The 24,081-nt window shown below is 41.9% G+C and overlaps 1 protein-coding gene and 4 pseudogenes across 1 annotated transcript; 3 read left to right on the forward strand and 2 right to left on the reverse strand.

The window, feature by feature from the left end:
• The first annotated feature begins 1,033 nt into the window (after positions 1 to 1,033).
• On the forward strand, positions 1,034 to 2,460 carry LOC148722275 (uncharacterized; annotated as a pseudogene).
• Positions 1,596 to 3,248, forward strand: LOC148722276 (uncharacterized; annotated as a pseudogene).
• Positions 3,249 to 4,264: 1,016 nt separating this feature from the next.
• LOC148722277 (uncharacterized) lies at positions 4,265 to 5,271 on the reverse strand. The gene is made up of 2 exons (XM_088736662.1): positions 5,129 to 5,271; positions 4,265 to 4,905 (listed from the first exon to the last, which is right to left on the reverse strand). Exon 2 carries the CDS (start codon positions 4,892 to 4,894, stop codon positions 4,382 to 4,384), a length of 513 nt encoding a protein of 170 aa, XP_088592788.1. The 5' UTR covers positions 4,895 to 4,905; positions 5,129 to 5,271; the 3' UTR covers positions 4,265 to 4,381.
• Positions 5,272 to 15,049: 9,778 nt separating this feature from the next.
• LOC148722278 (uncharacterized) lies at positions 15,050 to 19,516 on the reverse strand (annotated as a pseudogene).
• A 3,477-nt stretch (positions 19,517 to 22,993) lies between these two features.
• On the forward strand, positions 22,994 to 23,571 carry LOC148722279 (uncharacterized; annotated as a pseudogene).
• The last annotated feature ends 510 nt before the right edge of the window (positions 23,572 to 24,081 follow it).

A 24,081-nucleotide genomic window follows, 5' to 3' on the forward strand; every position in this document is an offset into this window, starting at 1 on the left:
GAATTAAAAAAAAAATAAAAACGTCTAAATCAGACGGGAAATTGCTTCATCTTCAATTTTGGTACCTACCTCTGTAGACATCGCGGGCTCAGACGCAGTACACCACCCTTTCTTGATCAACCAAATTGATATAAAGTACATACATACATACATACATACATACATACATACATACATACATACATACATACATACCTACATATATACGTTTATTGTAACTCTCAACTTAGGCTTTTTGGTTACAATGTCTAACAACGATATTTACGGGACATATAAGTTAAAAAGGAGAAGAAGAAATAACAGGTAAATAATACATTTTATATACCATATAATACATTTTATAATACATTTTATGTTCTATTTGGTATACCACCCAAATAAGAATTTTCCAAAAGTCTCTCTCAGTGCTCTCTGGTGAGTGCAATTCTAACATGAGTGATCATTGCATTTTTCCTTCTCTGATTTTGATTCATTACAGTTTCTCCTGAATTTTGAATGTATTCAAAGTTTGAGTGTCACATCTTTTAACATTTGTGACTTCTAATACTGTAAACAAAAATAATTACCAAAATTAAATATGTAATCCTTTATCACTGAAGGTTTATTTTGTTGGTTGACAATCGTTTATGTGTTCAGCCAATAAACTGACAAACTTGGATATTATCAACAAGCTCTTTTTTAACCCTTTACACCCTAACATTATTATCCATTTTCTTCACACTCTTCTCGATACATTTCCTTTGCTACTGACAAGGAGAATTTGTTTAGCAATCAAAGCTCCTCGTTTTGGTGATCATTTCCATTATTCTCAGGATCCAAAGGGATGATTCAGTGTTTTACTGTAAGGAGAAATTAGATGCCGGTCATTCGTAGAGTTTTAATTAGCATGCTTACTATGGTTATTCTCTTCATGGAACGTTCTTTGTTAGCACTATAATTACTGTTTAACTCTAGATTAATCAATTATGCGTGAAAACGCAACAATCGTTAATAACCTATAATTGGACAATCACAAAACGAAACTATCACTAATTGATGACAACCATCAGATTTCGAACACACATGTATATTAACAGATATTAAAGAACACAGTTTGAAATCGTTGGTTACAGCAATACATTTGTTGTTCGAAATCCGTTTTGGAGGAGATGAGATGGCTGAAGAAGCAAAAAAGATAAGGAACTCAGCTAAAACACGTTTTACAAGAAAGCAGAACGAATTCTCAAAGTCCATCAAGGAAAACAAAGGTATCGATACTGTGAAGAGAAATATTCGCTGAACTCAGTGAAGCCTGGAATACAGTTGAAGATAAGCATGACATTTATGCCATACACTTAACAGAGGAAGAAGTTGAACAAAGTGAATCATGGATCACTGAACTTCAAGAGCTGTACAATGAGGCAGCAGACATACAAGCTCAATACAAGAACGAACAGATTCAAATCGAGAAGAAGCAAAGAGAAGAAATAGATCGACAAGAAGTATTCAGAACGGAACAAGAAAGATTTCAAAGCTTGATGGAGCAAGTAAACAAGAAAAAAATCAATGGAAACAATCTTTGAAACTCTTACAAAGCATGCACAAAGTCTACAGTAATGGAATCACAAAGTAACGGTCAAGAAACGACGCCAGCTTTGCGCAAGACTTCTAAAGAATTAGATACTACGCTAAAGAACTGCAATGAATTACACTATTTATTTAAAAAATATTAAAATATTAAATATTAAATATTAAATAAAATATTAAATATTAAATATTAAATATTAAATATTAAAGCGCTCGAGCTAGTAGACAGTAAGCGCGCAGAATACGAGATCGAATGGATTCGTAACGTGCACGCGCACTGCAATGAAGTCAGCTGAAGGATCGAATCATTTATCGCTAAGGAAACAGATCACGACAGCATACGAAAACAGAATCCACTTCAACTAGAAAAAGTCAAGATGCCATTATTTACAGGAGAAATAAGAGATTATACTCGATTTAAAATGGACTTTGAGAAACAAGTCATGCCGACAATTAACATCGAAAGCGCTCCTTACATCCTTCGATCATGTCCTAGTAAAGGCTGATGTCTTGAAAAGTACTGATGACGAACTTAAAGCTATGTGGAAACGATTAGATGAAAAACATGGTGATCCCACGAAAGTTGTAGATGTCATCATGAACGCAATACAGAATTCGAGAAATATCAGGGACAGCGAAAACAACAGACTCATCGAGTTAATCAACGTCGTCGAGGATGGTTACCGAGACTTAAAGAGATTCGGACTAGAAAAAGAACTAACTACAACCAGTTCTATGAGCGCGATAGAGAAGAAATTACCAACCGATGTCAAGAAAGAATGGGCAAAGTTTGTAAGCTCCGACCGCAGCACTGTTTACAAAACAGATAAGTTTCCCAGTTTATGTTTACTGATATCGGGGTGTAAAGTGTTAATAAAAAGCGTATCTAATAGGGGAGGTGGTAGATTGGTGTCACAGTAGTTACAACTGGTATGGATTGAAATACCAGTGTCTTGTGTATGTTCTTGTCGTCAGTGAGGAGCCAAGCTAGCCGCAAGATAGAAGAGGAATTTTTCTATGCTACACAAGCTTACGAAAGAGGAAGAGAGTTCCAGGCTTTAGATCTCCAGAGTCTGACATATCTAGCTCTCTTTCTTGGCTTATTTAGACTAATTATGGAACCACACAAAAATGCTCCCATGATAGACACCCTTGTCATAATTCTTCGTTTACAGTCAGATGTTTTGAAAACTCACACAATTACTGATTTGATTCATGTTCCTATAAGTACATTACTAGGGCGATCATTAACGTCCTTGTCGAAACACCGAACTTCTCAAATACTCACCTGAGGTAGTCAAGTAAGTAAATATTTTGAAGCCTCGTTAAATATTTGGGATTATTAAAAACTGGATCATTGGTTAATGCAATTCAAGACTTTTTATTGGCTAAGCCATTATGGTATATGAGCCAATATACCATAATCTAATATCTGTACATTGTAACATCCGGTTTCTTCTTACATTATAAAGTCGAGAAGATTTGTCTAATATCTTGGGGGCGTTTTTTTTTTTTATTAAAACAATTATTCCACTCGTGCTTGTTGGATATGAGATGATTATAGCCAACTCAGCGCTACGCGCCTCGTTGGCTATCTATCATCTCATATCCAACGCGCGCTCGTGGAATAATTGTTAAATATCAGTGGCTTCATGAGTTCGCTTCTGTTTCATCACCAGCAATCGGGTACATTTCGAACCCGTGACGGAATGTCAGCGGTATATCGTATTACAGACAATTCAATATGGCGACGATGGAAGTGAAGTGAACTTCACAGAGCAGAAGTAACTTTCTACTTTCGTAAAACCCCGTCAGAGAAAGGCCTGGTACCTTACTATCCCAGAAAGCCAAAGGAGACGTCAAAACAAGGAAAATGGCGGCCAAATTGTGCAGTTACAGGGACTTGTATCTTTCGTGTTCTTCCTTCCTAAAATTGGGGTATTTAAAAATGGCGTATTGGGCTTTTGAGCTCTCTGAAAATACGAAGAGTCTCCCGGCTCAAAGAAAACTTGTGGGCCAACATATTCGACCATTTACGAGTGATTTAGTTGAGCAAACTTCTGCAGAATGTATGTCGAACTATGCAATTGCGAATCTTCACGAGGTTGTTCACACCACAAAAGAATTGTAACACCTAGTCAAAGCAGATTTAAGAGTTTGTATGGGAAAACTGGAGTCAGAATTGTGAGTTTACTCGTATACCTTGGGAAAAGGTGGGCTTGACTTTGAGTATTTCTTTTTCGTAGCGATGGACGCTTTAACCGATTCAGGGTGCATTTCCAACCAAGCAGCGAAAGAATATCCCATTCTTAGACAGCTATTTTGAAAAAACAATCTTTTCCCTTTCATTTCCTTATACTGTTTCGGCGCCATTTTGCTTGTAACACGACAACCCCCTCCGAAATATTGTCCCAAATTTCTGGCAATGGGAACTCCCGCGATCTCTGGGAATGATCTATCCTTTCTGATCCGAGTAATTTTTTTGCCTAGTTTGTATGCCATCATGACTAAATTTATGCTTCTAGATATTTTTTTTCGATCACAATAATGAATGGCCATATGATACAAGAGCTTCACTAATTTGGACTTTCTCTGTAGGTTTTAAATGAAACTGTGCTAAATAAGAAGCATTCAGTCTCTAAGTTTACAGTACTTTTTTCAATAAATAGGCTTTGGTCATAATTAAATACCAGTCGCCTCACCTCGAATAATTTTATTTTCTTTTTTCCGATAGCTTAGTACAAAGAAAAAACTAAATTTTTAACAGCAACTGATCTATTCAGTCTAATGTTCGAGGTTTCTTGTTAGGAACAGTTTAGGCCAACAGACCATACACATCTGCGCATGTTCGGCCGCCGTTATCACTCTCTGTGTGGCCACGTAAGTCTTCTCCGTACCACAGGCGCAGCTCGGTATTGGCGAAGATACAGTGGGGCTTCTTGGGAGCACAGAACACAAGAGCAGAAGACGAGGAGGTGTAACCTGCCAGATTGTACCATCCACCACTATTGGTAGCAGCTGGGGCCAAAAGCTTGTTTTGATGGTCCGTTAAGACAACAACAAGACCTGCGTTATTAGGATGACATCCCCAGTAGCTGTAATTTTTTTTATTACACGTCACTGTTCCAGAGCGGTGGACGAGCATGAACGAGCTCACGAAGATGTTCCGAGGGTAGGTAAAACGACCGTACTGGTTACTTCGAGCCCCGAAACAGACCGGACTCTTGTTAAGCTTCACCCAACGAGGACAGACATTCGCTGAAGCTTCGTCAATGAACAGGGCGGATATCAAGACAACCACAACGAACTTGAAAAACGTGGTCGTCATTTGGTTTTGATCTAAAGAAAATTAAATAAAAAATAATTAGATAAAGGCGGAATCGATTTCAATCGATCGCAGCAAAAAACATCTAGAGCATGTTACTTATGAGGTAATCTATCATTTACGGCGCGCTTTTCAATTGAACACCTGAGGGATCGATTTCTTTATGTCCTAGCTCGTTGTTCCACTCCGTAAAGTTATTGATCAAGAGCACTTCATGAATTACTTACAATACCTTACCTTTAGAAAATCAGCGTTCAATTCAACACAGTGTTCTTTTCTCCGATCGAATGTTTCCTTTAAAAGACAAACGGGAATATAGAACTCATAGACGAGTTGATAACCTTTATTGACATAGGTTTCTGTGCATTGCATAAGAGGTAACCAACTCGAATTTTCTCGTTTGAAAAGGAAGTCTCTAAATTGTCAACAACGCTTACACGGGAATGACGCGACATAAAGCTAATTGATTTCGAAGTTACTATTGTCAGTTCTTTTTTCCGCATTTACTTTCTGATATACTGTACCTAGAAACTGACTCGCTGGCTTTTGGAAGATAAAGTTCAAATTCTGAGTCTTTCCGAGTTCTCTTAAGTATATAATGCAAAATTAATTCACTGGAATACTCGTTCACCGGCTGTAACTTTAAACAAACTGACGTGGCGCTAGCCGCTCTGATAAAACAACACCAACATATTTGAAGAGAGTTTTAAGGAAAATGGTTGTCTCTGACTGTTGCTATTTCTGAAGCAGACGTTTCGGCTAATGCTTAAGCCTTCATCAGTGTTATAAAAAAAGAAGATCGTTATCATGCACTATTTAAAAGTTAAAAACGTGACGCGAAGCTTGCGCGCGTAACTATGTATTTGATGCTCGCGCGAGGTCTTTATAGGCTTCTGGAAGTACGATGTAATCGTTCCCAGCATTCGGATCCAAATTAGAGTGCCAGGCTTAAGGAAAAGTCTCTCGTGGTAATTAGATTCGAAACCAACGACCCTGACGTTTGTAAAGTCCGCAATTCTGGTCTTTAATGACCTTTCTGTTTGGCTATAGCAGGTAAAACGACCGTACTGGTTACTTCGAGCCCCGAAACAGACCGGACTCTTGTTAAGCTTCACCCAACGAGGACAGGCATTCGCTGAAGCTTCGTCGATGAACAAGGTGGCTATAAAGATAACCACAACGAACTTGAAAAAAATGGTCGTCATTTGGTTTTGATCTAAAGAAAATTAAATAAAAAATAATTAGATAAAGGCGGAATCGATTGCAATCGATCGCAGCAAAGAAAATCTAGAGCATGTTACTTATGAGGTAATCTATTAATACAGCGCGCTTTTCAATTGAACACCTGAGGGATCGATTTCTTTTGTCCCAACTCGTTGTTCCACTCCATAAAGTTATCATTGATCAAGAGCACTTCATGAATTGCTTATAATACCTTACCTTTAGAGAATGAGTGTCCAATTCAACACAGTGCTCTTTTCTCTGATCGAATGGTTCCTTTAGAAGACAAAGAGGAAAATGGATGAGTTGATAACTCTTACTGACATCGATTTCTGTTCATGCATCAGAGGTAACCAACTCGAGTTTTCTCGTTGGAAAGGGAAGTCTCTAAATTGTCATCAAAGCTTACAAAGAAATGACGCGACATAAAGCTAATTGATTTTGATGTTGTTGTTGTAAGTTCTTTCTTCCGCATTTATTTTCTGATATACTGTGACTAGAAATTGGCTTGCTGGCTTTTGGAAGTTAAAGTTCAACTTCTGAGTCTTTCTAAGTTCTCTTCAGTATGTCACCTGCAGTCAAATTGTAATCCGGAACACCAACCGTCTCATCAGTTAGATAGCATAACATGTACGTTGAAAGTCACAAACTAAATATTTACCTCGTATTGTTGCTTTGTTTGATCATGCCAATGCAAAATGAATTCAGAATACTCGTACACCGGCTGTCACTTTGAACAAACTGACGTGGCGCCAGTCGCTCTGATAAATAACACCAAAATGTTTGAAGAGAAACATGTTTTAATAAGGTCACTTCCAAAACGACTTTCGAAATTTCCTTTGGAAAACACTAAGAGATCTTGGTGGGAACAGTTTCTTTTCCTGGGTTGAATGGACATAACAAAGAGTAACGTCTCTATTCCAAGAGAAAAGAAAAAGGTTATGTCGGCCGGAGTCATTAGGGTTCGCAAGCAATCTAGTTGGCTTTATCTCCATTCGCTCCTTACTTGTCGAAGATAAACATAGGGCCTCGCTTATAATAACTGACACAGCTTTAATCATGCTAAAGGGGGGTACGTTTTTGAAGAACTCAAACTATAGCGCTGCGTTTGTGGGAAGTATAATGAGATAATTTGGTTTTATCAACTGAGTTGATAATGTAAATTAGCCACCATAAAGAGTTCCTAAGCTGACGTTTCGAGCGTTACCCCTTCGTCAAGGCGAATAATAACTTTGAACTTATTTCAGACATTTTTGTTCGTAACATTTTGACCGAAGAAAACTAAATCGGCGGCTGGAAGTAAAAGTTAAGTTGTCAGTCACGAGAGTAAAGAGGTTTCGTTTTGTTTACGAAATATTTAAAACTTTCAGTTCCTCACTTCATTAGTATATTTTCACGATGTGTTATTTCCTTCGTGAAATGAGATCGCTTATAACTCCGTGAGATTCTTTTAATCTAATTCATTTTTTCAGAGAAAACTTCATGGTGGCTTGACAGTTGATGCAATAAAGAAGTTATTGATTCTCATTTTTAAACGCCGGTTCAACATACGTCGCAGCGTGTTTTTTGGGATTATTAATGTTCAGTTGTGCGACTTCTAACTCACTCCTTATTGATTTGGTTTAGCTCGGAGCAGTCCGTGTTTAAAATATGATCTCGGAAGAGGTATGTTTCATTTCAATGAGCAAGCGCATCTTGAACAAAGGGGGGTGTGATGTTTTAATTCTAGTGACTCAAGGGCTCGCAACCCGTTTTACGAGTTTATGTAGTGGAAAGGCGCATTACTTAGTTAGGGTGTGCTGAAAAGTTTTTGGGCAAACTTGAGAACGAAACGAAACGAAACCTCTTCACTCTCGTGACTGACAACTTAACTTTTACTTCCAGCCGCCGATGTAGTTTTCTTCGGTCAAAATGTTACGAACAAAAAAGTCTAAAATGGTCGTTTTTCGATTAATTTCAACACTGAGATATCAGACGGTTTTACTTCTGTATTTTTGCCCATATCTACTGCTTCTTTTTTTATAATTTCGAACTTGTGGTCCTCGTAGACCTAATAATCTAACTAAACAATATGGAATCAACTCGAAAGCCATGCCACCTTCACGGCTTAATTTTGAATACTAATGTTGGAGGCATGACAATGATTTAATTACTGCAATGAGCGGAACTTCACTGTATTTTGCCATGGGCCGGGTGTACACGCACTCGGTCTTAATGCAATGTTTGCTGATTTAAGTGAGGTGTAAATTCGAATGACCTCTCTTAGTTTCAAAGATTGTGATGTTTGTCATTTGTGAATAAATTAGTAGAATGAAAAGCGTTCGTTGATACCTACGGGGTTAAGAGCGCCGATTTGAAAGGTGAACTTTTGTTCAAGAGTTTTGCGGCTTTCTGAGCTACCTAAATGTAAGGAAAGGCCGCAGATTGCCATATGCTGCTTAGAATGATTAGGTAGTTTAAAAGGTAAAGATAAAGAATCCGATCCTACCGACATGTCGACCAACGCGTCACCCGTGACCGTATATCCCTCCAACGCACAAGATGCGTCGGTGGTGTGTCGGTGGTGCGTCGGTGGTGAGTCGGTGACTTTCTTTGGGCCTTATGTACGTTAAGCAATGCTAAACCTTCCTTTAATTTCCACACTTATCTGTAACGTCTTCTTTGGAAAACTTTCACTCGCGATGTGAAAATGAATAATTTCCTTTTAGCCGCCATCTTGTTTGTCGTGTTATTGGAACCCAGTCCCCACTTAGTTACTTATCCTAACTAAGCATTAGATGAACAATTTTGTATATTTTCCATAAGGACTCTTTAATATTCAAAAGCGATTCGCATCGTCTAGTTTTCACATTTTCATCACCTAAAATACTGCAAATTTATTACGTTGGCCATAGACTTTTTCAAATTCGTGGCTCCTAAAGGAGTCGTTTTTTTTTTTTCGATGAGGAAGCCTTTACGAATAGAAGGCATCGTCCAATGCCAGCGGCAACAGCTTCTTCGTGAGGCGAAGTCTTTTAACGATCGGAAAGAGTCCATCCAGCTGCTTTCGACGCTCCTGTTCGATGGTTTTTACGGCAAGTTTGGGGTCCCCTAGCTTCTCCATTAAGCAAGGTGCTTTGAAATCTCACCTCATTCATGATTCTCAGCTTCGCTATACCCAGGAAGTCCCTAATGATGCTACGTGCTGTTCCTGCCAGTCTGTAAGCATGGTTTAGGCTGCACTTCTTCTCCTGGAGGGTGGAAAGCACAGCTGCGTGGCGTCGATGAATTTCGGCCAGGTCGTTTCGGCCTGCCTTCGCAGAAGCCTCCTGATTTGCAGATGATGGTACATCAGAATTTGGCATTGCTCGGAGCTGCTCTTCTAGGGCCTTAAACCACTTACCTTTCTCCTTGATCTCCTCTTTGTGGGCGGCGACACGCTCCTCACTCTGTCGAACCAGATCTGCCATCTCGTCGGCGTCTAGCTGGGCCTGATTTAGTAGCTCGTCCTTGTCTTGGCAGATCTCTCAATTCATCGTACTGGGCCTTGGTTGTTTTGTAGCCTTTACCAAGTTGCTGATTTTTTTTTGTATGAGCTGCCTACCTATGGCTCTATAGTTTGGCTCAGTTTCTGGCTTTTCTACGGCTCTCTATCCAGTTTTCTCCCTCTTTGCTGATGCCAGTTGACGAGTACCTACCGAGCTACTTAGATGAGCTCACCTGGTTCAGGAACTTCGGAAGAGACCGAGCATTCGACTGCTTGAAGACATCGCCGAACAGTTTCCAGTGCAGTAAAACTGCAATTAAAATTGGCTCCTTTAGGAGCCCCCACATATTCAAAAAGTCAATGATCAATAAAGACTTTTCGCTTTCTAATCTTGCCAATAAACAACGGCTAACATGCTAACTCCGTTGATATCCGAGAAGACCAAAGTACTAGTATTTCGTTCTCAAAATGGCGGTGATTTAGAATTCCTTTTTCTTATCAACGCGTCGGTAGTGTGTCGGCCGACGCGTTGGCCGACACACTGGTCTTGCTTTCAACGCTTAGGTAGTGTTTCTTTCTCAAATTGTGGTGATTTAAAGTTCCTTTTCTTATGCGGTCGATCATACCAACGCGTTGGTACTTTCGGCCGATGCGTTGGCCGACGCGTTGGTCTATCTTACCAACGCGTCGGTAGTGTGTCGGCCGACGCGTTGGTAGTGTGTCGGTGGTACGTCGGTAAGATCGGATTCTTTGCCTTAACCTGTGTACTAAGTGTCTAGCGACTGACTTTGTAAATGAAACAACGCTGAGAAAATATCGGGACCCAAACGATCCCTTACGATCACTGATCACTTCACGTGCACCTCCACCAACGTCATCTATTGCAAAAAGATACACATCGGCGAAACAGGATGACGACTAGGAGACCGATTCCGAGAACACCTTCGGGACGTAGAAAGGAATGAAAAGGACGCATCAAAACCAGTCGCTAGACACTTTAATCTACCTAGTCATTCTAAGCAGCATCTGGCAATCTGCGGTTTTCTCTTATATTTAGGCAGCTCTGAAAGCCACAAAACTCTTGAACGAAAGTTTATTTTCTAAATCGGCACTCTTAATCCCATAGATATCAACGAACACTTTTCAGACTAATTTATTCGTGTTTTTCTCTTTACCAGGCCCACCATTAGCGTAGCTCCACTTTCTGCATATAAACCCACACACGGCCCACAATTCCTCCATTGGAGTTGCAGTAGATGTGCGGGAAAACTTAAAGGTTTTGAATGTTAACCGTGAACGCTCCTTCGAGATGCCGAGTGTGGAATTACTACTTCCGTCAGGACATCATATGCTGATCACTGGATTATATCATCCCCCAAGTTTTCAGTATGATGAAGGCGATCTTATTGGTACCATCATCGATCGTTGTGATTCATTCTTAGACATGCATCCAAATGGGGTAGTACCCTGTGGAGGTGATCTGAACCGGCTAGATCTGGACTGTCTTTCCACTTCATCTGAACTAGTGCCTATGGTGAATTTCGCCACCAGAGGGTCTTCCATCTTGGATAACTGCCTCACAAATCACCCTGAGCTGTTCAACGACCCTTAACGCTTTCAAGCGCTGATAAAAACTGACCACTGGGGCGTGATACTTCCTCCGGGGAATAAAATTAAATCAATTCGATCTAAATGCTGCTTTAGGGATTTTAGAAAGGATCACAAGATTAAATTTACCTCAGAGTTAGAATTTTTCGATGGGACACCTGTGATCAATGCTCCAGATGTTGAAGTGGCAACTAGCATATTAAACAGGGAACTGCACAATCTTATGGATAAGTGTTTCCCTGCGGAGGAGAGTTGTGATGTCTTCACGTGACCCCTACTGGATTACTCCACTAATTAAATATCTTCTAAGGAAAAAGAAAAGAGCTGCTGATAAGGGCCACGTTCACAAAGTGGATCACTTGTCATCGAAGGTCTACAAGTTGATTGGTGAAAATAGAAAAAACTGGGGCAGGAATGGAGCACAGGGGACTTTGCACTGGTGGAGGAGAGTGGACAAAATCACCCTAAGGAAAGAGAAACCTCAGCTATATTTAGAAAAGGAATTTCTTGCTGGTCTTAGTGATTATTTTGGGGACTTGTGTAACGAGAACTATGTCAAACCAGTACCTCTAAGGGTAAACCCCGAGACACACCCACCCCCAAAGTTCCACGAATTTGATGTGATGATGGCATTATCAAAGATTAAAAAAACCGCTACTGGCCCTGATGGGTTACCGTTTTGGGTTTGGAGGGACAATTGCACAAGTCTCGCTCCTATGGTGACTGCTTTGTGGAACAAGTCTCTGTCCTCTTACACTTGGCCGACACCTTGGAAAGAAGCTAACATCAAACCCCTCCCAAAGGTAGACACTCCTGTTCAATATTCGGATTTTCGGGGAATTAATGTGACTCCAGTTATAGCACGCTGTTTTGAAAGAACTGTATACCATCATTACAGTAAGAACGTTTTGGGGGAAAATCTGATGGTCACACAATATGCCTATAGGGAGGGCTGCAGCTGTACAGACGCCTTGATTCAAATACAGCATAATTACTTAAGGGCACTTGATGATAAGGATTGTAATTATGTTAGGCTTTTTGCGATGGATTTTTCGAAAGCCTTCGATAATGTAAAACACTCGTTAGTAGGGGAAAAGCTAAAGGCTCTTCATCTCAATCCTTATCTTGTCAACTGGTACTTAAGTTTTCTAATGGATAGGAAACAAAGACTAATATTTAAGGGTTTTATCTACAAATGGCATAATGTGAACGAAGGAACTACCCAGGGTAGTGTCAGTGGGCCTCATCTTTTCAACTTGTTCATCAACGATTTAGCCATTAGAGATAGTGACCTTACAAGCATAGTTAAATATGCTGACGACACTACCTTACTAGTCAAAGTATGTAAAAATGAAATAGATCTTTCTCAAGAGGTTGTCAATCAGTTTCTTAGTTGGACCCAAGATAACGCCATGGCATGTAATCCCAAAAAATGTAATGAACTAATACTTTGCAAGAAGGTTGCCCGTGATATAGACCCTGTGAGCAATATAACGCAAGTTTCCTGTCTAAAAGTGTTAGGGGTTACTTTACAGAGTAATCACAGGTTTAATGAGCATATCAAGGGTAAGCTGCAAGAGGCCAATAAGTGTCTTTATGTGATAAGGTGTTTGCGCAAAGAGGGATGTCAACAACCAGATGTAGATTACGTTTTTAGATCAATTGTTTTACCTAAACTAAAGTAAGGTTTACCCATATAAGCCTCCTCAATACCTGAATTAACAACGGTCCAGAATTTTCTACAGCGCTGCTTTAAACGCAAATATATTTCGTACCAAATTGATATATAAAGAGTATTAGAAGAGGTTGATCGCTCACTATTCAAGAAGATCTCCAGTATGCCTGGTCACCCTCTGTACCGTTCTGTCCCTAAAACGAAAGAAAGCTCAGTGCGCCTCCGAGTTATATTATGTAATGTTGATAGCCTTGTAATTATTGTTTTGGAAATTTTCTTGTTTTAGCATGTATTTTTGCTTAAAAACAATAAAGACATATTATTATTATTATTTGCTCTGACGAAGGGCTAACGCTCGAAACGTCACCTTTTTAACACTACGGTAAACGATTTGCAATTTCAACTTAGTTGATATAACTAAAATACAATAAAACACAGGAAACCTAAATTACAACGATATTGTAGTCAAACGTCCAATACGCTACATGTCGTTTAATCGATTTCACGAAATGTACGATATTAGCGAAAGCGATGCGAAGCGTGCAGTAGAAACGTTGTATGACTTGGACGGCTAGGAACACGAAATTCAAAAACGGAGAAGACGGTAAGCGAACTGGACAAATGAAACGTAGCGATGGCAAAAGCACAAGTTCCCTAAAAAACTCATGCAAAAAGGCCTTAACGAGACGAAATTATGCCAAAACACCTAACAGAATATTGATTACGTAAACGTGAAAAAAAAACACGAAGAATGCGATAATGCGAGAAAAAAATGCGCGTACAAACGAGAAAACAAACTAAAGAAACAAATACAGCCATGCAGCGGTAACATCTGGCTCCTCTAAGAGTTTACTAAAGCTCTTAAGATCTCAGTTCTTTAACGTTAAAGCTCATAGCAGTTTTCTTCTCTTAATGGCTCCTCTGGCTTGGATTTCCCCACTCTTCATTCTCCAGTATCAGGACGAGTTTGTCGATTGGACGATCTAGGGTTGTTGTTGCCGTGGTAACTCTGACGGATCTGACTTGTCCACTTGAATCTCTGCAAAGGCTCTTTTGGATTGCACCATGGTCCAGCTCGTCTAGAGCTTTCCTTAGTTCTCTTTCTGCTCCTACGATGTTGGTGCCTTGGTCTGATCTGATCTCGCATACTGGCCTTCTTCTTGCTATAAATCGTCGTAGGGCGTTTATGAAGGAATCCGTTTCCAATGAGTTGGCCGTTTCGATGTGCACCGCTCGGCTAGCTAGGCATGTAAATAGTACTCCATAGACCACTTTCATAAATGGCTGCCGGATTAATATTCCTTTGTTTAAATTTAAATTAGCCCTACTGGCCTCGTTCTCCAGTACAAAATTCAAAAGAATACATTATCTCAAGCGAGGCCAGTAGGGCTAATTTGAATTTAAACAAAAGAATATTTACACGGCAGCCATTTATGAAAGTGGTCTATACCGTTTAACATCTTTCCGTCCTTGCTTGATGTAGAAGGGACCAAAGTAATCAACGCCACTGTACGTGAAGGGAGGAGAGGGGGTTATTCGCTCTTTAGGGAGATCCACCATCTTCTGTTCACCAACCGTTCCGCGAAGACGACGACACACTACGCACTTGGAGATGAAATGCCTCACAACGGAATTGGCATTAAGTATCCAATATTGACTTCTTAGCTGGCTCAGTGTAATACCCCTGCCTGCATGAGCAACCTTCTTATGGGCGTCGCGAAGTATGAGGTCCACGATGAAACTCTCCCTGGAGAGGACCACAGGGTGCTTAAAGCCTTCTGAAAACTCCTGTGACTTGCTTAGCCTTCCGCCAACACGTACGAGTCGGCCCTGGTTCAAGAAAGGACCAAGGCGATACAAGGTACTAGATTTCTTAATTTCGGACTTCATTTCCCTCGCGAACTGGCGGTCATTCTCACAATCTACCCGTCGAACTTTCTGTAGAGCCTCTATCTCTTTAGGAAATGTACTGCTTTGCACCAGTTTCAGAATGGTCTTCTCTGCTCTGTCCAGCTCTTCTACTCTAAGGGGTTTGCGTTTCACCTTTGCTGTACGTCCCACTTTGTCCCACTTTGTCTTTTCTATCCTTGGGAAGTGATGCCCTGTCATCAGAGTTTGGTTTTGGGCGGAGTATCCATGCAATAGATCTTTTCATGCGGTGCCACTCGGAAAAGCGTGCGAGCCTCTTCTAAAGGTCTGCGGTCTCTTCAACATTCATGCTGTGCGCAAGAACCTTCTCAACCTCAGGATCATAATTAGAAACATCGTCCAAGTCACTAGGAAGTTGAGGCCATTCGCTCTCAGGTTGCCATAGGAAATTTGGACCTGTGATCCATCGATGTTGTTTGGATAGCTTGTGGCCTTTTAGACCACGTGACGAGTCGTGAGCTGGATTGATGTCGGTTCCAACGTACCTCCGCTGGTTAGGATTCATAGCATCTCTTATTGTTTGCACGCGATTCGCTACAAACACGTGAAAACGCTTCTTGTCATTTCGGATGTACTTCAAAACAGTTGTACTGTCCGTCCAATAAGTCTTGCTCACAGGAGGTTCGTCTATCTCTCTTGAAATCATCTCCCCCACTCTAACTGAAACTGTGGCCGCGGTAAGCTTAAGGCGTGGAATTGTCATGATCTTGACGGGAGCTACGCGGGCTTTCCCCATAAGGAACGCACAATGGATATCTCCTTTCTCATTCTTGATTCTGAGGTATGTAACTTGACCGTAACCCGTTGAGCTACCATCAGAAAAACTGTGGATTTGTCTAGAGACAACTGTACCAAAGTTTGCAGGTCTGAGACATCGCTCCATAGAAAAACTTTCCAGGGCAGGTAACTGGCTTTTCCAGTTCTCCCAGCGTACGCGGTACTCTTCGCCAATCTCTTCATCCCAGCTTAACCTCGTGCGACATAGATCCTGCAGTATTGACTTTCCGACCAATAGAAAGTGTGCTGCTATTCCCAGGGGGTCGTAAACGGAAGATATCGTAGACAATTTTCCTCTTCGGGTTAGCGGCTGGTCCTTAACAATGATTCTGAAACCAAACGTATCCGAGTCGGTTGCCCATTGCACGCCGAGAGCTCTCTCAAGCGGAAGTTCACAGCTGTCTAGCTCCAATGTTCTAATGTCTTGGGCATGTGCTTCGTCTGGGACACTTTCTAGTACAAGTCTACTGTTGCTGACGAACTTGGCCAGATTGAAACCTCCATGTGAGTAGACATGGCGAACACCACGTATTCCGGCTTTGGATAGCAGACTCCGAAGTTTCCTCCGTACGAAGACAGTCGTCAACGTAGAAATTCTTCCTCAGCATATCAGCGGTTTCTGGGCCAACGACCTTCTCGGCATCATCGGCTGCTCTCCGCAGCGCGAAGTTTGAGCAACTCGGCGAGGAAACTGCGCCAAATAGATGTACGTTCATCTGATACTCTTCAAGATTCTTCGTTAGATCTCCATCAGGCCACCATAGGAAGCGCGAGAAGTTTCGCTGCCCTTCTGGTATCCGGACTTGATGGAACATGGCGTCGATATCGCTCATGAAGGCGACCGGTCCTTGGCGGAATCTTGTTAGAACACCCACGAGTCGATTCGTCAGGTCAGGCCCCTGTAACAGTTGGTCGTTCATCGATGTTCCTCCGAACCTGGCACTACAGTCAAATACGACCCTGATCTCGTTGGGTTTCTTAGCATGGTAGACTCCATGATGGGGTATGTACCAAACTTGGCCTGTCTTTGCAAATAGACGATCTGACGGCACCTTCCAAGCAAATCCCTTGGCAATGATACTGTTCGTGAAATTGACATAGTCCTTGTAAAATTTCTCATTATTGATAAGCTTCTTTCTTAACCAGTGTGCTCTTTTAAGGACCTGCTCCTTGTTCTCAGGGAAGCGTACATCATCACAGCGGAATGGAAGGGGAATCTCATAATGACTATCTTCTGTACGCCAAGTACCCTGGGTAACAACCTTGAGAAACTTCTTGTCTTCCTGTGAGTATCCTTGTCCCTATCATCAGTTCCTTCGCTGAAGTCTAGCTCAGACATCTTGTTCAACGCTCGTGGGGTAACGATTTCTCGGACTTTGTTCTCTACCACGAAGTGGTGATCGAGGTGTTTACCAGAACAGACTTCCATTGCAGCAACTCTAGGCAATCTACTATAGGATGCCTTTCACTGCACATGTATAAAGGGCCTACTATTGCCCATCCAGCAAACGTTTTAATCGCGAATGGACCACCATCTTCGCTTGCTAATACTTCTATAGGCTCGAGAGCTTTCGGACAGTTAGAACCGATCAAAAGACCGATCTTGGCATCAGGCAACTGTGGTGGCAGTTCTGCTTTTATCCCTTTGAGATGTTTCCACCGGTGAGCAAGATCTGGCGTAAGAACGTTTTCGCAGGTAGAAAGGTCGTTCTTGGCGAAGATCTTAGGTAACTGCACGGTATTGTCACCCTTTAAGTCTGTAACGACTAATCCATTCAGAACCTGAGCGTTGTGTAATTTGGTGCCGTTGACGGTCTTCACCATCAGCTGTGCATCAGTGCCCTTTACACCCAAGCTGGATACGATATCTTGAAGAACAAAGGAGCCGGTGCCGCAGGCATCAAGCATGGCGTACGTAACTACTTCACTTTCTGCAGATCTCAGCCTGTCGGTAACGATGGGTACAACAGAAACAGATTTCTCTGTGCCAGTGGCATTACAGGTTGCTTCATCCATTTCAGCTTGAGCGTTCAAAACATGATCTTTAAGCTTTGTAGGCGGGGGTATCTGCGGCCTAGAGGCCACTTCATTTATGCGAAACTTGTCGTTGTGAAGTCCCGTAGGATGACTTCGTGAGCACCTCCGACAGGTTCTCCTTTGTGCCCATCCGTTGGATCTGTGTCCGGGATTCGAAACATGCGAAGCACAACTCTTTCTGTTTAAGGAATTCTTTCCTGTCTGGAAAAGATCTCATCAAGTAGGTTTGGCAGTCATCTAAGTCGTGCTCCTTATTGCAAAGTTTACGGGTGATGGCAGGGTTACGAGAATCAATCTTGTGATCAGCGGTTACACCAGTTGCATGATTGGAGACGTGATGCGAGGCGCGAGTACGGTCTCCGTAAGTTTTAGGCTTCCCAGGACCTTTGCCTTTGTTTGAGCGATCAGGTCGATCCGATGAGCAATCCACGCGACGAAGGGTCTCTCGGGAAAAGACGGGATTTGTAGCAATTCCTGCTTCGGTGCTTACAAAGCTCACGAAATCATCAAATGTAGGGATCGTTCCTCTAGCAAGCCTTTTCTTAGTGGCTTCTCGACGCCACCGGTCCTGCAGTGGAAAAGGAAGCTTTGACACCAGGCTTCGCAAGTTGTGCGGATGGTCAAGTATGGATTGATAGGTTAAGGTGGACATTGCACTCCGGCACTGACCAAGAAAGATAGAAAGTCGGTCTAACGCCAGTTCATCTCCCGACCGTATGTAAGGCCACTCGTTAATCTTCTTAATATACGCACTCGAAATCTTTTACGGATCTCCATACTTCTCCTTAAGGAGCTTCTTAGCTTCAATGTAGCCGCTGTTTCTATCCAGGGGAAGACATCCTTTGATGAGCTCCTTCGGCTCCCCTTGCAAGTATTGCTCCAGGTATTGCAAACGAACACCAATTGCGCTGACTCTAGCTTCCACTTGCGATTCAAAGCTTCTGGCAAATGTGGAATATTCCAAGGGATCGCCAGTAAATTTAGTCAGCGTGAACGACGGAAGTAAACTCTGTTGTTGTTGTTCTGCCAACAATTCGGTTAATCTTGTTTGTTTCTGAAGAACGTCACAGAACTGTATATTTGGCCGTAAGTCGGCGACGTGAAACTCGGGTGCAAGAGGGTTTAACTTAGAAGGATGTCGCGTAGGGTGAGGAGGTGTTCGTATCATAGGAGTGTCAACATGTAAACCCGCAGAGAAATTCACGTTCGTTACAGTGTTCGACGTTGCGCTTCGATCGGTATAAAGACTGATCACAGGCGGAAAAGACGGCCCAGGAAGGGAAAATTCTGGAACACGAAGGGCTTCTGATGCATTTTCGGCCGATTGGTAGCTTAAATCTTCCTTGGCCCCATTCTCGATTTCTGCAAACATACGTTCACCAGCGAACTTGAGCAACTGCCAACTGCTCTTCTAAACGTAGCCTTTCAGCCTTTTTCTCCAGCTCTTGCCCTTGTTCCAACATAGCTACTTTTGTCAGCAATTCGGCCGCCTTAGCCTTTTCTTTCGCTCTGCTAGAAGTGATCGAGGATCTTGATGACGCGTGCGAACGGTGCGATGCTCGTGTACGCTTTGAACTGGCTTGCGATCTAACCTCCAAATTTTGTTCGATGGCCTCTTTCGCAGACGAAATCGAACAAACGGTTTTTTCAATAAAATCGCTTATTTGCTTACTCCTTTCTGTGTACCATTCGTTAGCAACGTTTAGCTGGTCACCTTCGTCCTCAAGGTCGTCCAACGGTGCAGCGACACATCTCGTTAGTTCTTCTACGGTGACGCGAAAGGCAATCAGATTCCTTTCCACGAGGTCCACGTTTTCTTCGGTAGTCGCCAAAGAAGCTATTTCACTAATTTGCCCTTGGATTCTTTTACCGACAGTTTGACAGTCTTTCCATCGAAGGTGCACTATGAAGGATTTTCGTTTCTCGCTGCGCTACCTCCGCCTTGTTACACCGGTTGCGAGGGCCGCGTCCATAAATTCCAAACTGTCGCCATCCGAACCAATTTGTTCCTGTTGGCTTCCAACTGTATGCCGTCGATTAGATCCATAACGTTTCTACGAATATAGAAGTCAAACGTCCAACACGCTACATGTCGTTTAATCGATTTCACGAAATGTACGATATAAGCGAAAAGCGATGCGAAGGGAGCGGTAGAAGCGTTGTATGACTAGGACGGCTAGGAACACGAAAATCAAAAACGGAGAAGACGGTAAGCGAACTGGACAGATGAAACGTAGCGATGACAAAAGCACAAGTTCCCTAAAAAACGCGTGCAAAAGGCCTTAACGAGACGAAATTATGCCAAAACAGTTAACAGAATATTGATTACGTAAAGGTGAAAAAAACACAAAGAATCGATGATGAGAGAAAAAGATGCGCGCACAAACAGCCATGCGGCGGTAACAAACGAGTTTGTGCCGCGTCAGCTGCACCTATAGCTTGTGGCACGAGCAAATTGTAACTAGTGTCCACATCCCATGCAAGGCGAGTCAATGTCACAGGACGTTTTCAGGCGATCAAAAAAGTGTTTGTTTAACGAAAAGCTGGAAGGAGAGCGGAGTCAAAAAACTAGAAAAAGGAGCAGTAGAACAAGTGTAATTCCAAAGTTTCACAATACAATTAAAGTAGGAGGCCTGAAAAATGCTCGTTTTACAGATTGGTGTTTTCAAATTAAAGGAGTTGCTTAATCTAGTACAGCCGTGAGAAATAAAGTCTGTGAAACTATGTACATCAAGGTCGGTATGGTAAAAGATAAAAGAATAAAAGAATACCAAGTCTTTCAGTTCTCTGTCGTAGGTAAGAGGGAGTAAGCCCAGGGTAATAAGTCTATCTCTGTAGGAAATCTCGCCAATCTGGGCTTCTAAGATCCATTTGGAAGCGCGCCGCTGCACTCGCTCGACTCGTACCTTCAGGGAAATCTGAGCAGGCGGCCAGATTTAAGTAGCGTAGCAGAGTTGTGACTTGACTAGCGATAAGTATAGTGTGCGCTGGGTAGAGACGTCAGTTAATAAGGGACATGTCCGCTTTAGAACCCCAAGGAGCTTGTTGGCTTTGGCGGTGATGGCGTGTATATGGGAGGGCCAAGACAGCGTACTCGTAATTGGAACTCCTCGATCTTTTTCCGATCTTTTTCCAATTATATTTCAAACTTTTCAGGAGGAAAAAAAGACATTAAAAAAAGTCTAAGAATCTCTTAATCTTAGGACAACACACGTGCTAAAGAAACTGAACGAATTCGTTCAAAGAACTGATGTCGTGGAGGTAAATAAAATAGAAAGGTATTTCTCTTTAATAGATAAAGGGGGTAAGTTTATAAAGAAACTGTGCTGCTGCGTCGGTGGGGGGGTATAACAACATAATTTGGTTTCGCCTACGAGGTTGATTATGTGAATTGGCCACCGTAAAGAGTTTGTAAGCTGACGTTCATAGCGTTAGCCCTTCGTGGTCAATTCACATAATCAACTTAACTGATAAAACCATATTATTTTTCATTCATGTTCGGTTTTCGAGGAGCTTACCACGAAAAAAGGAGAGACGAAAGTTTTTATAACTATGAAATTTATGAAACAGAGCAGAAACCTGACAAGTGACAATTAATTTGCAATACATTTCAACTTAACTCTTCTCTGTTGCTTGGAAACCTAATATGTAGTTACACCTTATCGCGGGCTCAGTTGAGCCTCTAACAAACTATTCTGTTGCCAACACAGGTCTCAGATTCTCTAATTATTTATTTGTTCTCTTTTGCTGATAAGGAGATTTAGTCGTAAATCAGGAGCTTACTAAATCGGTGATCATGTCCTCTATTTATACGACCTTGATGGTTGATACAAGGATAATGTTGTAAAGATAGATTAGAAGCCAGTCATTCTTTTAAGGCTTAATGGGTTAAAATATTTTCCCCTTTACAACAGGGTTACGAAAGATCTCTCACTATTGATGATTCTTATTTGGTCGACTAACATCGTCCACGTATCACTTTCATAACAAAGTGACTTTGAACAAGTCAAATGTACTGTTGGGGGGTTTAGCAACTCGCTTGACTTTTAACGAGAGGTACCAAAACTCTTCTCTTTTTTATTCTCTCCTACTACAACGCTTCAGATCTTTTCTTCTTCTTTTACTACTTTTTCTACTACTTTTTCTACTACCTTTAGCGAGAAGTGCCCACATATTAAATACAAAAATCACAGACATGTTTGGTTTAGCTGACCGTGGGAGTTTCCATAGTGTATCCGTTGTTTGCAAAGGGGGAAATTGGGTGGCTCGCTCCGAGGTACTTAGCGAGCATCAAGGAACCAATTAAACGCCAGTGATCGAGCTGCGCACGAGAATCGCGCGTACAAACAGGATCCTCAGTGTGGGTAAAACTCGCGGTCAATTTTACTAACCCAAACATGACCACCTATGAAACTAATTATTCTCAACCATAACAAGCGATTAAAATGTCTAGCACGATAAGAAGGAAATCCACGAGCTGAGCCAAGTTCAAGCAAACACTAAAAATAAAAGATCAAAACTATAAATCTACCAAAATAAAACGTAGGCGCAAAAGGCAAGGCTCAACAAAACAGAAAGCTTAACTGAAAAAGTCTCAAAATAACAACTTCCAATTTTACCTCACAACAGTACTACACCTATTGGCGATATTAAAACAAAAACCGACCAAATCTAGACCTCAACTTGTCAACAAAACTTCTTGTAAAACCCGGGATCCCCTCAGGTCTAGTACCCCTGAGAGTCTTGGTTTGCTAACATGACGAGGTTACCAAGCCGATTTCAACGGTCATTGTGACGTGTTTAAAATCACGTGGATGTCTACAAACGTTTTTGCGTTTCACTGAGGACACGAAGAGCCGCCTGGTGTCGATCGCAGGGCTGAGATTGTGTGGCTAGAAAATCGAAATGAAAGGTCAATCTTTGCCCTTGAATTCTGGGGTGGATTTGTGGCCGTGGGTACATTTTAGCTTGGGATTTTTTACTTCGTTCGGGAGGCTGTCTGGACAGAAGTGTTCGGCCTTGTCTTCCCTTTAAGAAGAGAAAACCAGGATAAAAAGAAACCGCTTAAATCAAGTGAAATCGGTAAAATAACGACACCAGGAGCAAGCAACACTCGCATGGATTGAGGTAAGCCATTTTTATTTAATATTTTCACTTTTAACTATCTCTATGGATATCTTGTAGAAAATCCCATACAAATCATTATAAATCGATATGCAAATTGTGTTCCTTTTGTGGTTCTCAAAGAGAGCTTGGGCTGTGGAATTACTGATGAGATCTAGGGAGTGAAAGGGTTAACAAAATATGCTCAAGAGGTGCCTCTGTGTCTACTAACTCCGCTTCCAAATGTTGGTTTTTTCTTCTCTCCTTCAGTTCAAACCAAATCACCATGCTTTTCAAGGTCGCTCTAATCAGCATGCTGGCCACAGCGTTCATCAGCGAAGGTTCAGCGACTTCCTGTCCTCCCTGGGTGAAGATAAACGAGACTCCAGTCTGCTCTGGGGCCCGAGACGATCAATACGGATCGTTTGCCTACCCTCACAACATCTTCGTGAGCCAGTTCATGCTCGTCCACCGCAATGAACAGTGACGTGTAATAAAAAAGACTATAGTTACTGGGATTGTTTACCAAATAACAGACAACTTACCACCGTCATAATAACAGGAGAAAAGAAGTTGTTAGCCCCTGGCTATACTAACCATGCTGGATTTTACCAGCTAGCAGGTTACACCTCCTCTTCGTCTGTCCTCGTGTTCTGTCCTCCCAAGAAGCCCCACTGTTTCCTCGCCAATACCGAGCTGCGCCTGTGGTACGGACAAGATTTACGTGGCTACACAGAGCACAACAATGGCGGCAAAACTTGCGAAGATGTTTATGGTCGGCTGGTCTAAACTGCAATCAACAAACCTCGAACATTAGACTGAACGAGATAATAGTTGACAGAGAAAGGTTGTCCTTGTAACAAGTCGCCAAGACGAAGGTGATTCGAGGTGAGAGAAAAGAAGCGTCAGTTTACATGAGTCTGCGATCCCATATCCAAATATTAATCCAAGAGCTACTGAAACTCTAAAGAACACAATGGTCAAACGTCGGGCATGCGCGAGGGGATCAATTTTGGCCGGCTGCGCGCCAATTTCCCGCGCAAAAATTTATAAGTAAAACAAATGAAACAACTGCTCTCGCAAAATAAGCGAAAGAAAATTGAGAAGTTCATAGAAATATTTGAAAGGGAAAAAAAAGCGAAAAGGAGAACTTGAAACTTTTCGGACAGTACGGGTTTTCTTTTGATTCACCATCCTGTTTTGAGCTTCACTAAAAACCGGCTGAGCGTCGTACGATTCTTAAACACAGTGACTTTCCGGCTTGTATAGTTGTTAGTAAGTTAGGGAGAGAACCTGGTTCTGAAAGCCTACAAGTACGCCACCTAAGTCATTACGACGTTCGCGTATGCGGAGATGAAAAGAGAAGAACGTTCT

Source organism: Stylophora pistillata, chromosome 10 (assembly GCF_964205215.1).
Source record: "Stylophora pistillata chromosome 10, jaStyPist1.2, whole genome shotgun sequence".
Taxonomy (NCBI): domain Eukaryota; kingdom Metazoa; phylum Cnidaria; class Anthozoa; order Scleractinia; family Pocilloporidae; genus Stylophora; species Stylophora pistillata.

Bases quoted from the DNA above. Each gene is read 5' to 3' on its own strand.
- LOC148722277 (XM_088736662.1), bottom strand. From the start codon at position 4,894: ATGACGACCACGTTTTTCAAGTTCGTTGTGGTTGTCTTGATATCCGCC.